This window comes from Oncorhynchus keta, chromosome 24, assembly GCF_023373465.1.
Source record: "Oncorhynchus keta strain PuntledgeMale-10-30-2019 chromosome 24, Oket_V2, whole genome shotgun sequence".
NCBI lineage: Eukaryota > Metazoa > Chordata > Actinopteri > Salmoniformes > Salmonidae > Oncorhynchus > Oncorhynchus keta.
Genome location: NC_068444.1, coordinates 10232456 through 10245089, shown reverse-complemented (window position 1 = coordinate 10245089; position 12634 = coordinate 10232456). Strand labels below are relative to the sequence as shown.

The following is a 12634-nucleotide window of genomic DNA, read 5'->3' as shown; positions in this document are numbered from 1 at the left end:
GGGGATGGTTTGTGTTAATATAGCTCCATGCCAGGGGATGGTCTGTGTTAATATAGCTCCATGCCAGGGGATGGTTTGTGTTAATATAGCTCCATGCCAGGGGATGGTTTGTGTTAATATAGCTCCATGCCAGGGGATGGTTTGTGTTAATATAGCTCCATGCCAGGGGATGGTTTGTGTTAATATAGCTCCATGCCAGGGGATGGTCTGGTTAATATAGCTCCATGCCAGGGGATGGTCTGGTTAATATAGCTCCATGCCAGGGGATGGTTTGTGTTAATATAGCTCCATGCCAGGGGATGGTTTGTGTTAATATAGCTCCATGCCAGGGGATGGTCTGTGTTAATATAGCTCCATGCCAGGGGATGGTCTGGTTAATATAGCTCCATGCCAGGGGATGGTCTGGTTAATATAGCTCCATGCCAGGGGATGGTCTGGTTAATATAGCTCCATGCCAGGGGATGGTCTGGTTAATATAGCTCCATGCCAGGGGATGGTCTGGTTAATATAGCTCCATGCCAGGGGATGGTCTGGTTAATATAGCTCCATGCCAGGGGATGGTTTGTGTTAATATAGCTCCATGCCAGGGGATGGTCTGGTTAATATAGCTCCATGCCAGGGGATGGTCTGGTTAATATAGCTCCATGCCAGGGGATGGTCTGGTTAATATAGCTCCATGCCAGGGGATGGTCTGGTTAATATAGCTCCATGCCAGGGGATGGTTTGTGTTAATATAGCTCCATGCCAGGGGATGGTCTGTGTTAATATAGCTCCATGCCAGGGGATGGTTTGTGTTAATATAGCTCCATGCCAGGGGATGGTTTGTGTTAATATAGCTCCATGCCAGGGGATGGTTTGTGTTAATATAGCTCCATGCCAGGGGATGGTCTGTGTTAATATAGCTCCATGCCAGGGGATGGTTTGTGTTAATATAGCTCCATGCCAGGGGATGGTTTGTGTTAATATAGCTCCATGCCAGGGGATGGTTTGTGTTAATATAGCTCCATGCCAGGGGATGGTCTGTGTTAATATAGCTCCATGCCAGGGGATGGTTTGTGTTAATATAGCTCCATGCCAGGGGATGGTCTGTGTTAATATAGCTCCATGCCAGGGGATGGTTTGTGTTAATATAGCTCCATGCCAAGGGATGGTTTGTGTTAATATAGCTCCATGCCAGGGGATGGTTTGTGTTAATATAGCTCCATGCCAGGGGATGGTCTGTGTTAATATAGCTCCATGCCAGGGGATGGTTTGTGTTAATATAGCTCCATGCCAGGGGATGGTTTGTGTTAATATAGCTCCATGCCAGGGGATGGTCTGGTTAATATAGCTCCATGCCAGGGGATGGTTTGTGTTAATATAGCTCCATGCCAGGGGATGGTCTGGTTAATATAGCTCCATGCCAGGGGATGGTCTGGTTAATATAGCTCCATGCCAGGGGATGGTCTGGTTAATATAGCTCCATGCCAGGGGATGGTCTGGTTAATATAGCTCCATGCCAGGGGATGGTCTGGTTAATATAGCTCCATACCAGGGGATGGTCTGGTTAATATAGCTCCATGCCAGGGGATGGTCTGGTTAATATAGCTCCATGCCAGGGGATGGTCTGGTTAATATAGCTCCATGCCAGGGGATGGTCTGGTTAATATAGCTCCATGCCAGGGGATGGTCTGGTTAATATAGCTCCATGCCAGGGGATGGTCTGGTTAATATAGCTCCATGCCAGGGGATGGTCTGTGTGGAAGATGAGGTTGCTGATGTTCCCATTTTTATGATAGTCAGCAAAAAGTGTCTCCTGATTTTCCATAAGGAGCTTCATTTTGTGATATTTTCTTGCCTTATCGTTCTTTACATACACAGGGTACTGTATTTGAATTACCTCTGAACAGCGGGAGGCAGCTTCTAAGGCCTCTCCATTTGGTTGGAGTAGACTGTTCGACTCTCCTGACGTTGTTGGGCTAAAGGGCTTTGACACCTCTCACTTGACACGTCAGTGCTAATTGAAGCTGTATCAAGCTTGGCAGCCTTCATTTAGCATTCAGTCCTTATAAAGCAAATAAAATATAGTTCCAGACTAAACATTACTCACTCAGTTCCAGGTTGGATGGTGTTTTCAGGTTTCTGTTGTTTTCCAGAGCATTTGCTGTATAGCGTTGGAATAATAATCTCTGGTAGTTGTAAGCATTTCAGGTGATTCTGTAATTCCGTCCAAAATCAGTTTGTAGGTTTTGAGTTTGATTTGGTGTGAAGGTTATGTTGTAGAGGGTAGTATCCTGTATATATGTTCCTGACAAAAAAAAATCCAAGTTTAACTATATATCTATATATTATTTTTAAGAACATGCTGAAAAATGCAGGAACTCATCAGATCATAACCTCTCTCTCTCATATATATATATATATAATCTTTGTCTCTTTCTTTGTCTCATCGTAGTGAAGCAGACATGGCTTATTAGGAGTTAGCATACACATCAAATTATTCCCCAGTCCCAGGGGTGATGTATTATCTGTAGATTACAGTACAGGCCCTACAGCTATGGTGGAATGATTGAACATGTACTGAAGTGTAGGACGCTTGGCAGACAGACTAATATTCTCACAGTCGAATCGCTTTGCTCAAAACCATGCTGGCATGGGCAGTGTCCCAAATGCTAGCCTGTTCTCTCCACCGGTCAAAGTGTTGCACTGTAGAGGGAATTGCCGGTTGGGACGCAGACTAGAAGTCTATTTGGGTGGAGGTGTATTTCTTATGGATTTCCCTGCCTTGTGTTGATTTAATTGAATGTAGTTGGTTGAGAGGAGTGTATCTCTCCCTCTCTTTCTCCGTTCGGTGTAAGAAGTGAGTAGGAGTGTTTCTCTCCCTCTCTTTCTCCGTTCGTTGTGGGAAGTGAGTAGGAGTGCATCTCTCCCTCTCTCTCTCTCCGTTCGTTGTAGGAAGTGAGTAGGAGTGTCTCTCTCCCTCTCTCTCTCCGTTCGTTGTAAGAAGTGAGTAGGAGTGTTTCTCTCCCTCTCTCTCTCCGTTCGTTGTAGGAAGTGAGTAGGAGTGTCTCTCTCCCTCTCTCTCTCCGTTCGTTGTAAGAAGTGAGTAGGAGTGTTTCTCTCCCTCTCTCTCTGTTCGTTGTAGGAAGTGAGTCGGAGTGTTTCTCTCCCTCTCTTTCTCCGTTCGTTGTAAGAAGTGAGTAGGAGTGTTTCTCTCTCTCCCCCCTCTGTCTGCATTAAAAGGAAATGTTTCAAATGAATGTGTCGTGTGAATTGATGAAGTCTCATAACAGATTTAGTCTCTGACTCTGTTTCTCCCTCCCTCTCTCTGTGTGTGTGTGTGTGTGTGTGTGTGTGTGTGTGTGTGTGTGTGTGTGTGTGTGTGTGTGTGTGTGTGTGTGTGTGTGTGTGTGTGTGTGTGTGTGTGTGTGTGTGTGTGTGTGTGTGTCTCTCCAGGTACCTGGGTCTGTCAGGTCTGCAGGCCCAAGGAAAATGGAAAGACATTTCTGCATATGAAAGCCGATCAGATCAAACGTCGATATGCAAAGCCAATCGGGAGGTCCAGAAATAAGCTCAAACAAAGAATGTAAGTTTATCATTATGATCTATTAGAGTATATCTTTTTCTGACTTTGTTGTACCAATAAATGGTTTTTCAGAGTGTCTGTAAACCACCTTATTGGCTCGAGGAAATCAATAATATCGTAATATTTTGTTATTGAGTTATGTTGTTAGTACTTACATTCTCATAAAGTTTAGCTTTGTTTCTCCAAATAGCTTTTATTAGTATCCTAACCCTATGTTGTTTTGGTGTCTAGGTCTGTAAGCAGTGGTGCCGGCTCCGTGCTAGCCCGGGGAGGAAGGGGGTCACCTGGTAGGGGTCAAAAGCTTACCGTCTGTTCCACACCTTCATCTGGTCATGCAGCATCTGTGAAGAACGCCACAGACAGATTGGCTGTTGCTACAGCTGACCCCTGTTGGGCAGGTGACGCTGTCACCCCTCCTCCCCAATTCACCACCTCCTCCTCCACCCTCTCCACCACTCCCCCCCTCACGCCCACTTCGTCCTCCTCCTCCACCCCAGCAGCTATACTCACCGTTAACAAGAAAACCAAAGGGCTTATCGACGGGCTTTCCAAATTCTTTACACCCTCGCCTGTCGGTCGTAGGTCGTCGCGAGCTGGCGAGATCTTAGACCCCTCAGCCTCGAAAGGGCCACAGTCTTGTTGTCCTGCTAGGAAAAAGCCTGTCCCTCCACCAGAACTATGGAAACTAAGTCCATCTCCGTCAGTTGTTGTTGGCATGGCTGCAAAGCTAACCACCACCACCCTATCTCCCTGTACACTCCCCCTCTCTCCCCCACCCACGTTGCCTGGACAGGGCTCCACCACCTCCCAGGTATTCTCCACCTCTGCTAACTCCCCCCAGAGTTCTTCCAGCCAGTCTAGTGTCCCCTCCCTTACTATTTTGTCTGATCACAACCAGCTTAAGGGACTCTTTGACGGACTCTCCCATATCTATACCACTCAGGGACAGTCTCGGAAAAAGGGACTGCCTTGCTATGCACCACCTAAGCGCAGGCACCATAAGGCATCCAAAACGTGTCCTCTCATTCCCCATCCTTCCCAGCAGCACCTTGGAAAGAAAGAGAGAATAAAGAATCGGTTGCTTTTGTTGTCCCATTCATCTCCTAACGCCTCTTCCCATCCTGGGCACGGCCGGCCAAGGGGGCGCCCCTTTAAGTTGGTCAGTCATTTCAGACGTAACCCCTTTTTTAAAAAGCACAGGATGCTAGGCAGGCTAAGATGTAGAATGACCCCTCAGAAGGGAACCCAGGAAATGACCCCTCAGAAGGGAACCCAGGAAACACCAGGAAAGGGAGACATGACAGACGAAGGAAGAATTAAGACAGAGCACCATCATGGTAAGAAAAGGCTTGAACGCTCTGACCGAAACTACCTGCGTCTACTGCTCTCTTTATTTTATTTTTTTAAACCCGAAGGCTTGTCACAAATTGCCTGGCTATTTATACAAATGTATACCACTGTATGAGCTAGCTAATGTTTTCTTTTAAAGAGTGAACAAGCACATTGTGGCTTTACCTCACTTTTATTAAATAACATTTTAACAAGTTTCTACTACTAATCTTTTCTTTTTACCACCTACTTTTAATTAATTAATTTCAATTTGTTTAACCTGTTTAATTGCGTTTATTTTTACTTTAATGGCTGAATAATAGTCTAGAAACGCGGCTTCAGCTCCATCTCTCTGTCGCCGGCTTCTTTGTTATAGTAGGTCATCATATTAGTGCATGACCTAATCCCTAAACCCTCATACTGCTTCCTCTGTCCTCGACCTAATCCCTAAACCCTCATACTGCTTCCTCTGTCCTCGACCTAATCCCGAAACCCTCATACTGCTTCCTCTGTCCTCGACCTAAACCCTAAACCCTCATACTGCTTCCTCTGTCCTTGACCTAATCCCTAAACCCTCATACTGCTTCCTCTGTCCTCGACCTAAACCCTAAACCCTCATACTGCTTCCTCTGTCCTCGACCTAAACCCTAAACCCTCATACTGCTTCCTCTGTCCTCGACCTAAACCCTAAACCCTCATACTGCTTCCTCTGTCCTTGACCTAATCCCGAAACCCTCATACTGCTTCCTCTGTCCTTGACCTAAACCCTAAACCCTCATACTGCTTCCTCTGTCCTTGACCTAAACCCTAAACCCTCATACTGCTTCCTCTGTCCTCGACCTAAACCCTAAACCCTCATACTGCTTCCTCTGTCCTCGACCTAAACCCTCATACTGCTTCCTCTGTCCTTGACCTAAACCCTAAACCCTCATACTGCTTCCTCTGTCCTCGACCTAAACCCTAAACCCTCATACTGCTTCCTCTGTCCTTGACCTAAACCCTAAACCCTCATACTGCTTCCTCTGTCCTCGACCTAAACCCTAAACCCTCATACTGCTTCCTCTGTCCTTGACCTAAACCCTAAACCCTCATACTGCTTCCTCTGTCCTTGACCTAAACCCTAAACCCTCATACTGCTTCCTCTGTCCTCGACCTAAACCCTAAACCCTCATACTGCTTCCTCTGTCCTCGACCTAAACCCTAAACCCTCATACTGCTTCCTCTGTCCTCGACCTAAACCCTAAACCCTCATACTGCTTCCTCTGTCCTTGACCTAAACCCAAAACCCTCATACTGCTTCCTCTGTCCTTGACCTAAACCCTAAACCCTCATACTGCTTCCTCTGTCCTCGACCTAAACCCTAAACCCTCATACTGCTTCCTCTGTCCTCGACCTAAACCCTAAACCCTCATACTGCTTCCTCTGTCCTCGACCTAAACCCTAAACCCTCATACGGCTTCCTCTGTCCTCCTGTCCTTGACCTAAACCCTAAACCCTCATACTGCTTCCTCTGTCCTCGACCTAAACCCTAAACCCTCATACTGCTTCCTCTGTCCTCGACCTAAACCCTAAACCCTCATACAGCTTCCTCTGTCCTTGATCTAAACCCTAAACCCTCATACTGCTTCCTCTGTCCTTGATCTAAACCCTAAACCCTCATACTGCTTCCTTTGTCCTTGATCTAAACCCTAAACCCTCATACTGCTTCCTCTGTCCTCGACCTAAACCCTAAACCCTCATACTGCTTCCTCTGTCCTCCTGTCCTCGACCTAAACCCTAAACCCTCATACTGCTTCCTCTGTCCTTGACCTAAACCCTAAACCCTCATACGGCTTCCTCTGTCCTCCTGTCCTTGACCTAAACCCTAAACCCTCATACTGCTTCCTCTGTCCTCGACCTAAACCCTCATACGGCTTCCTCTGTCCTCCTGTCCTCGACCTAAACCCTAAACCCTCATACGGCTTCCTCTGTCCTCCTGTCCTCGACCTAAACCCTAAACCCTCATACGGCTTCCTCTGTCCTTGATCTATACCCTAAACCCTCATACTGCTTCCTCTGTCCTGCTGTCCTTGACCTAAACCCTCATACTGCTTCCTCTGTCCTCGACCTAAACCCTAAACCCTCATACGGCTTCCTCTGTCCTCCTGTCCTTGACCTAAACCCTAAACCCTCATACTGCTTCCTCTGTCCTCGACCTAAACCCTCATACGGCTTCCTCTGTCCTCCTGTCCTTGACCTAAACCCTCATGCTGCTTCCTCTGTCCTCCTGTCCTTGACCTAAACCCTAAACCCTCATACGGCTTCCTCTGTCCTCCTGTCCTTTACCTAAACCCTAAACCCTCATACTGCTTCCTCTGTCCTCCTGTCCTTGACCTAAACCCTAAACCCTCATACTGCTTCCTCTGTCCTCGACCTAAACCCTCATACGGCTTCCTCTGTCCTCCTGTCCTTGACCTAAACCCTAAACCCTCATACTGCTTCCTCTGTCCTCCTGTCCTTGACCTAAACCCTAAACCCTCATACTGCTTCCTCTGTCCTCCTGTCCTTGACCTAAACCCTAAACCCTCATACTGCTTCCTCTGTCCTCCTGTCCTTGACCTAAACCCTAAACCCTCATACTGCTTCCTCTGTCCTCGACCTAAACCCTAAACCCTCATACGGCTTCCTCTGTCCTCCTGTCCTCGACCTAAACCCTAAACCCTCATACGGCTTCCTCTGTCCTTGATCTATACCCTAAACCCTCATACTGCTTCCTCTGTCCTGCTGTCCTTGACCTAAACCCTCATACTGCTTCCTCTGTCCTCGACCTAAACCCTAAACCCTCATACGGCTTCCTCTGTCCTCCTGTCCTTGACCTAAACCCTAAACCCTCATACTGCTTCCTCTGTCCTCGACCTAAACCCTCATACGGCTTCCTCTGTCCTCCTGTCCTTGACCTAAACCCTAAACCCTCATGCTGCTTCCTCTGTCCTCCTGTCCTTGACCTAAACCCTAAACCCTCATACTACTTCCTCTGTCCTCTTCCTAAACCCTCATACGGCTTCCTCTGTCCTCCTGTCCTTTACCTAAACCCTAAACCCTCATACTGCTTCCTCTGTCCTCCTGTCCTTGACCTAAACCCTCATACTGCATCCTCTGTCCTTGATCTAAACCCTAAACCCTCATACTGCTTCCTCTGTCCTCGACCTAAACCCTAAACCCTCATACTGCTTCCTCTGTCCTCCTGTCCTCGACTTAAACCCTAAACCCTCATACTGCTTCCTCCGTCCTTGATCTATACCCTAAACCCTCATACTGCTTCCTCTGTCCTGCTGTCCTTGACCTAAACCCTCATACTGCTTCCTCTGTCCTCGACCTAAACCCTAAACCCTCATACGGCTTCCTCTGTCCTTGACCTATACCCTAAACCCTCATACGGCTTCCTCTGTCCTGCTGTCCTTGACCTAAACCCTCATACTGCTTCCTCTGTCCTCGACCTAAACCCTAAACCCTCATACGGCTTCCTCTGTCCTCCTGTCCTTTACCTAAACCCTAAACCCTCATACTGCTTCCTCTGTCCTCCTGTCCTTGACCTAAACCCTAAACCCTCATGCTGCTTCCTCTGTCCTCCTGTCCTTGACCTAAACCCTAAACCCTCATACTGCTTCCTCTGTCCTCGACCTAAACCCTAAACCCTCATACGGCTTCCTCTGTCCTCCTGTCCTCGACCTAAACCCTAAACCCTCATACGGCTTCCTCTGTCCTTGATCTATACCCTAAACCCTCATACTGCTTCCTCTGTCCTGCTGTCCTTGACCTAAACCCTCATACTGCTTCCTCTGTCCTCGACCTAAACCCTAAACCCTCATACGGCTTCCTCTGTCCTCCTGTCCTTGACCTAAACCCTAAACCCTCATACTGCTTCCTCTGTCCTCGACCTAAACCCTCATACGGCTTCCTCTGTCCTCCTGTCCTTGACCTAAACCCTAAACCCTCATGCTGCTTCCTCTGTCCTCCTGTCCTTGACCTAAACCCTCATACTACTTCCTCTGTCCTCTTCCTAAACCCTAAACCCTCATACGGCTTCCTCTGTCCTCCTGTCCTTTACCTAAACCCTAAACCCTCATACTGCTTCCTCTGTCCTCCTGTCCTTGACCTAAACCCTCATACTGCATCCTCTGTCCTTGATCTAAACCCTAAACCCTCATACTGCTTCCTCTGTCCTCGACCTAAACCCTAAACCCTCATACTGCTTCCTCTGTCCTCCTGTCCTCGACTTAAACCCTAAACCCTCATACTGCTTCATCTGTCCTCGACCTAAACCCTAAACCCTCATACGGCTTCCTCTGTCCTCCTGTCCTTGACCTAAACCCTAAACCCTCATACTGCTTCCTCTGTCCTCGACCTAAACCCTAAACCCTCATACGGCTTCCTCTGTCCTCCTGTCCTCGACCTAAACCCTAAATCCCCATACTGCTTCCTCTGTCCTTGACCTAAACCCTAAACCCTCATACGGCTTCCTCTGTCCTCCTGTCCTCACCCTAAACCCCCATACTGCTTCCTCTGTCCTTGACCTAAACCCTAAACCCTCATAGGGCTTCCTCTATCCTTGATCTATACCCAAAACCCTCATACTGCTTCCTCTGTCCTTGACCTAAACCCTCATACTGCTTCCTCTGTCCTCGACCTAAACCCTAAACTCTCATACGGCTTCCTCTGTCCTCCTGTCCTCCTGTCCTTGACCAAAACCCTAAACCCTCATACTGCTTCCTCTGTCCTCGACCTAAACCCTAAACTCTCATACGGCTTCCTCTGTCCTCCTGTCCTCCTGTCCTTGACCAAAACCCTAAACCCTCATACTGCTTCCTCTGTCCTCCTGTCCTTGACCTAAACCCTAAACCCTCATACTGCTTCCTCTGTCCTCGACCTAAACCCTAAACCCTCATACGGCTTCCTCTGTCCTCCTGTCCTTGACCTAAACCCTAAACCATCATACTGCTTCCTCTTTCCTCTGTCCTCCTGTCCTTGACCTAAACCCTAAACCCTCATACTGCTTCCTCTGTCCTCGACCTAAACCCTCATACGGCTTCCTCTGTCCTCCTGTCCTTGACCTAAACCCTAAACCCTCATACTGCTTCCTCTGTCCTCGACCTAAACCCTAAACCCTCATATCTCTCCATCGTATGGTGTCATAGGTCCTAGACTAAGAAGCATGCTCCAATTTTAGATTCTCAATTGAGCTTTTTAGTCCAGGGCTTAATCTGTGTCTGGGAAACCGGACCTAAAGGGCAAAGATCAATTTTTTTTATTTTTAAGATATGGATTGGATTTGAAGGGGTTGTTAACAGATGTGGGACCAAGTCACTGTTATTGAAGTCACAAGGTCTGAGTCTGGAGTCAAGTCCAAAGTAGAACGGAACGAGTCTGGAGTCAAGTCCAAAGTAGAACGGAACGAGTCTGGAGTCAAGTCCAAAGTAGAACGGAACGAGTCTGGAGTCAAGTCCAAAGTAGAACGGAACGAGTCTGGAGTCAAGTCCAAAGTAGAACGGAACGAGTCTGGAGTCAAGTCCAAAGTAGAATGGAACGAGTCTGGAGTCAAGTCCAAAGTAGAACGGAACGAGTCTGGAGTCAAGTCCAAAGTAGAACGGAACGAGTCTGGAGTCAAGTCCAAAGTAGAACGGAACGAGTCTGGAGTCAAGTCCAAAGTAGAACGGAACGAGTCTGGAGTCAAGTCCAAGTCGTGCATTCTAAGAGCGAGTCGCGTCTCAAGTAAAAAAAAAAAAAAACATCTACACATGCAATAACTGGTTCAACTACAAAGCTTTGTCTATGTATTGAGGCTACCAGGCGGCCCTTTTCATTATTTTGTCTACAATACATTTTGATGATAGGGACCTTGTAACAGTCTTTTTATAACATTTTTGGGGTTATTTTACCTCCTTTTTCTCCCTCATTTTGTTCTTGTCTCATCGCTGTAACTCCCAAACGGCTCAGGAGGCGAAGGTTGAGTCTTGGGTCCCCCGAAACATGACACACCAAACCACGCTTCTTAACACCCACCCACTTAACCCGGAAGCCAGCCGCACCAATGTGTCGTGAGCAAATGATCATTCAACTGATGACCGAGGTCAGCCTGCAGGCGCCCGGCCCGCCACAAGGAGACGCTAGAACACGATGAGCCAAGTAAAGCCCCCCTTGGCCAATCCCTCCCCTAACGCGGATGACACTGGGCCAATTGTGCGCCGCCCTATGGGACTCCCGATCACGGCCAGTTGTGACACAGCCTGGGAACGAACCTGGGTCTGTAGTGACACCTTAAACCGCTGCACCACTCAGGAGGCCCAACTTGCAACAGTCTTAAAGGCATGCTTCTGAATTTTGACAATGAGGCCCTTTATCTACTTTCCCAGAGTCAGATGAAGTAAGGGAATACTATATTTATGCCTCTGTCCTGTATAAAGGAAGATGGTGGTAGTTTCGCGAGCCAATGCTAATCAGCGTTAGCACAATGACTGGAAGTCTATGGGTAGCAACTAGCATGCTCATTGCGAAAATCCCATAGTATCCCTTTAAGGGCCTGAAATCAGCAGAAGGCAAGGCAGGTTGATGTGCTCAATGTAGATTTAGTTACAGGCCTTGTTGATCCAATGATGAAAGTGCAATATCATCAACATATGCAAAAGAACATATGCATCAGCAAAAATCACCGAAGCTGGACACTCATATCTCCCTCACTAACTTTAAGGACCAGCTGTCAGAGCAGCTCACAGATCACTGCACCTGTACATAGCCCATCTGTAAATAGCCCATCCAACTACCTCATCACCATACTGTTATTTATTTTGCTCCTTTGCACCCAAGTATCTCTACTTGCACGTTCATCTTCTGCACATCTATTCACTCCAGTGTTTAATTGCTGAATTGTAATTACCTCGCCACCATGGCCTATTTATTGCCTAACCTCCCTTATCCTACCTCATTTGCACACACTGTATATAGACGCTTTCTATTGTATTATTGACTGTATGTTTGTCTATTCCATGTGTAACTCTGTTGTTGTTTGTGTCGAACTGCTTTGCTTTATCTTGGCTAGGTTGCAGTTGTAAATGAGAGCTTGTTCTCAACTAGCCTACCTGGTTAAATAAAGGTGAAATAAATAAAATAAAAATATACAAGTAGATTTACCAAATATACATGGGCAATAGCCCACAAGAAATAGCCTCTGTATCAGGTTTAACCTGTCATAACTGAACGGACACAGGTGGAGGGCCAAACTGTACTGCCTAGTTCCCCTTGAGGAACCAAAAGGAGTCTGACAGGAGCTCAACAGGTACATGTCAGCACTTGGCCCTTCCCAGGACAATACAATTACCCAATTGGCAATTGGTTCTACAATGTAAAAGGCAATTTCCACATCCATTGTTACATTCTTCTTAATCAGACTTAATGATTTATTAATGATATTTCATCACCATTCATACATGGAACAAACATTTAATCTTATTCAACATACTGACTCCAAAGCGTGGCGCACAGGGCACTTACACGGAACCCGACTGAGCGCGTGTGCCAGCGTGCATAAATTAATTTTGTCCCGCCCACACCAAGCACGATCACGACACGCAGGTTAAAATATCATAAACTCTGAACCAATTAAATTAATTTGGGAACAGGTCGAAAAGCATTAAAACATTTATGGCAATTTAGCTAGTTAGCTTGCACTTGCTAGCTAATTTGTCCTATTTAGCTAGCTTGCTGTTG

At 47.0% G+C, this 12634-nt stretch overlaps 1 protein-coding gene and 1 long non-coding RNA gene across 25 annotated transcripts in view; one reads left to right on the top strand and one right to left on the bottom strand.

Annotated features, from left to right (window-relative positions):
* Positions 1–12634, top strand: part of LOC118402710 (histone acetyltransferase KAT6B-like) — a 114478-nt gene that overhangs the window by 57634 nt on the left and 44210 nt on the right. For 4 of the 7 annotated variants that reach the window (XM_052477659.1, XM_052477654.1, XM_052477655.1 and 1 more), the window contains 2 exons: positions 3436–3565; positions 3797–4902. In XM_052477659.1, coding sequence (XP_052333619.1) covers positions 3436–3565; positions 3797–4902 — 1236 coding nt within the window. The remainder of the gene's footprint in view (positions 1–3435; positions 3566–3796; positions 4903–12634) is intronic. The other 3 variants (XM_052477658.1, XM_052477657.1, XM_052477656.1) reach the window with 2 other exon arrangements.
* On the bottom strand, positions 6422–10040 carry LOC127911355 (uncharacterized). Of its 18 annotated transcripts, none has more exons than XR_008077938.1 (5): positions 9904–9952; positions 8853–8900; positions 8515–8771; positions 8338–8466; positions 6422–7885 (listed from the first exon to the last, which is right to left on the bottom strand). It is a non-coding gene; the product is annotated as an uncharacterized LOC127911355 (long non-coding RNA). The 18 variants fall into 18 exon arrangements; XR_008077936.1 differs by lacking the exon at positions 9904–9952 and adding an exon at positions 9761–9872; XR_008077935.1 differs by lacking the exon at positions 9904–9952 and adding an exon at positions 9239–9323.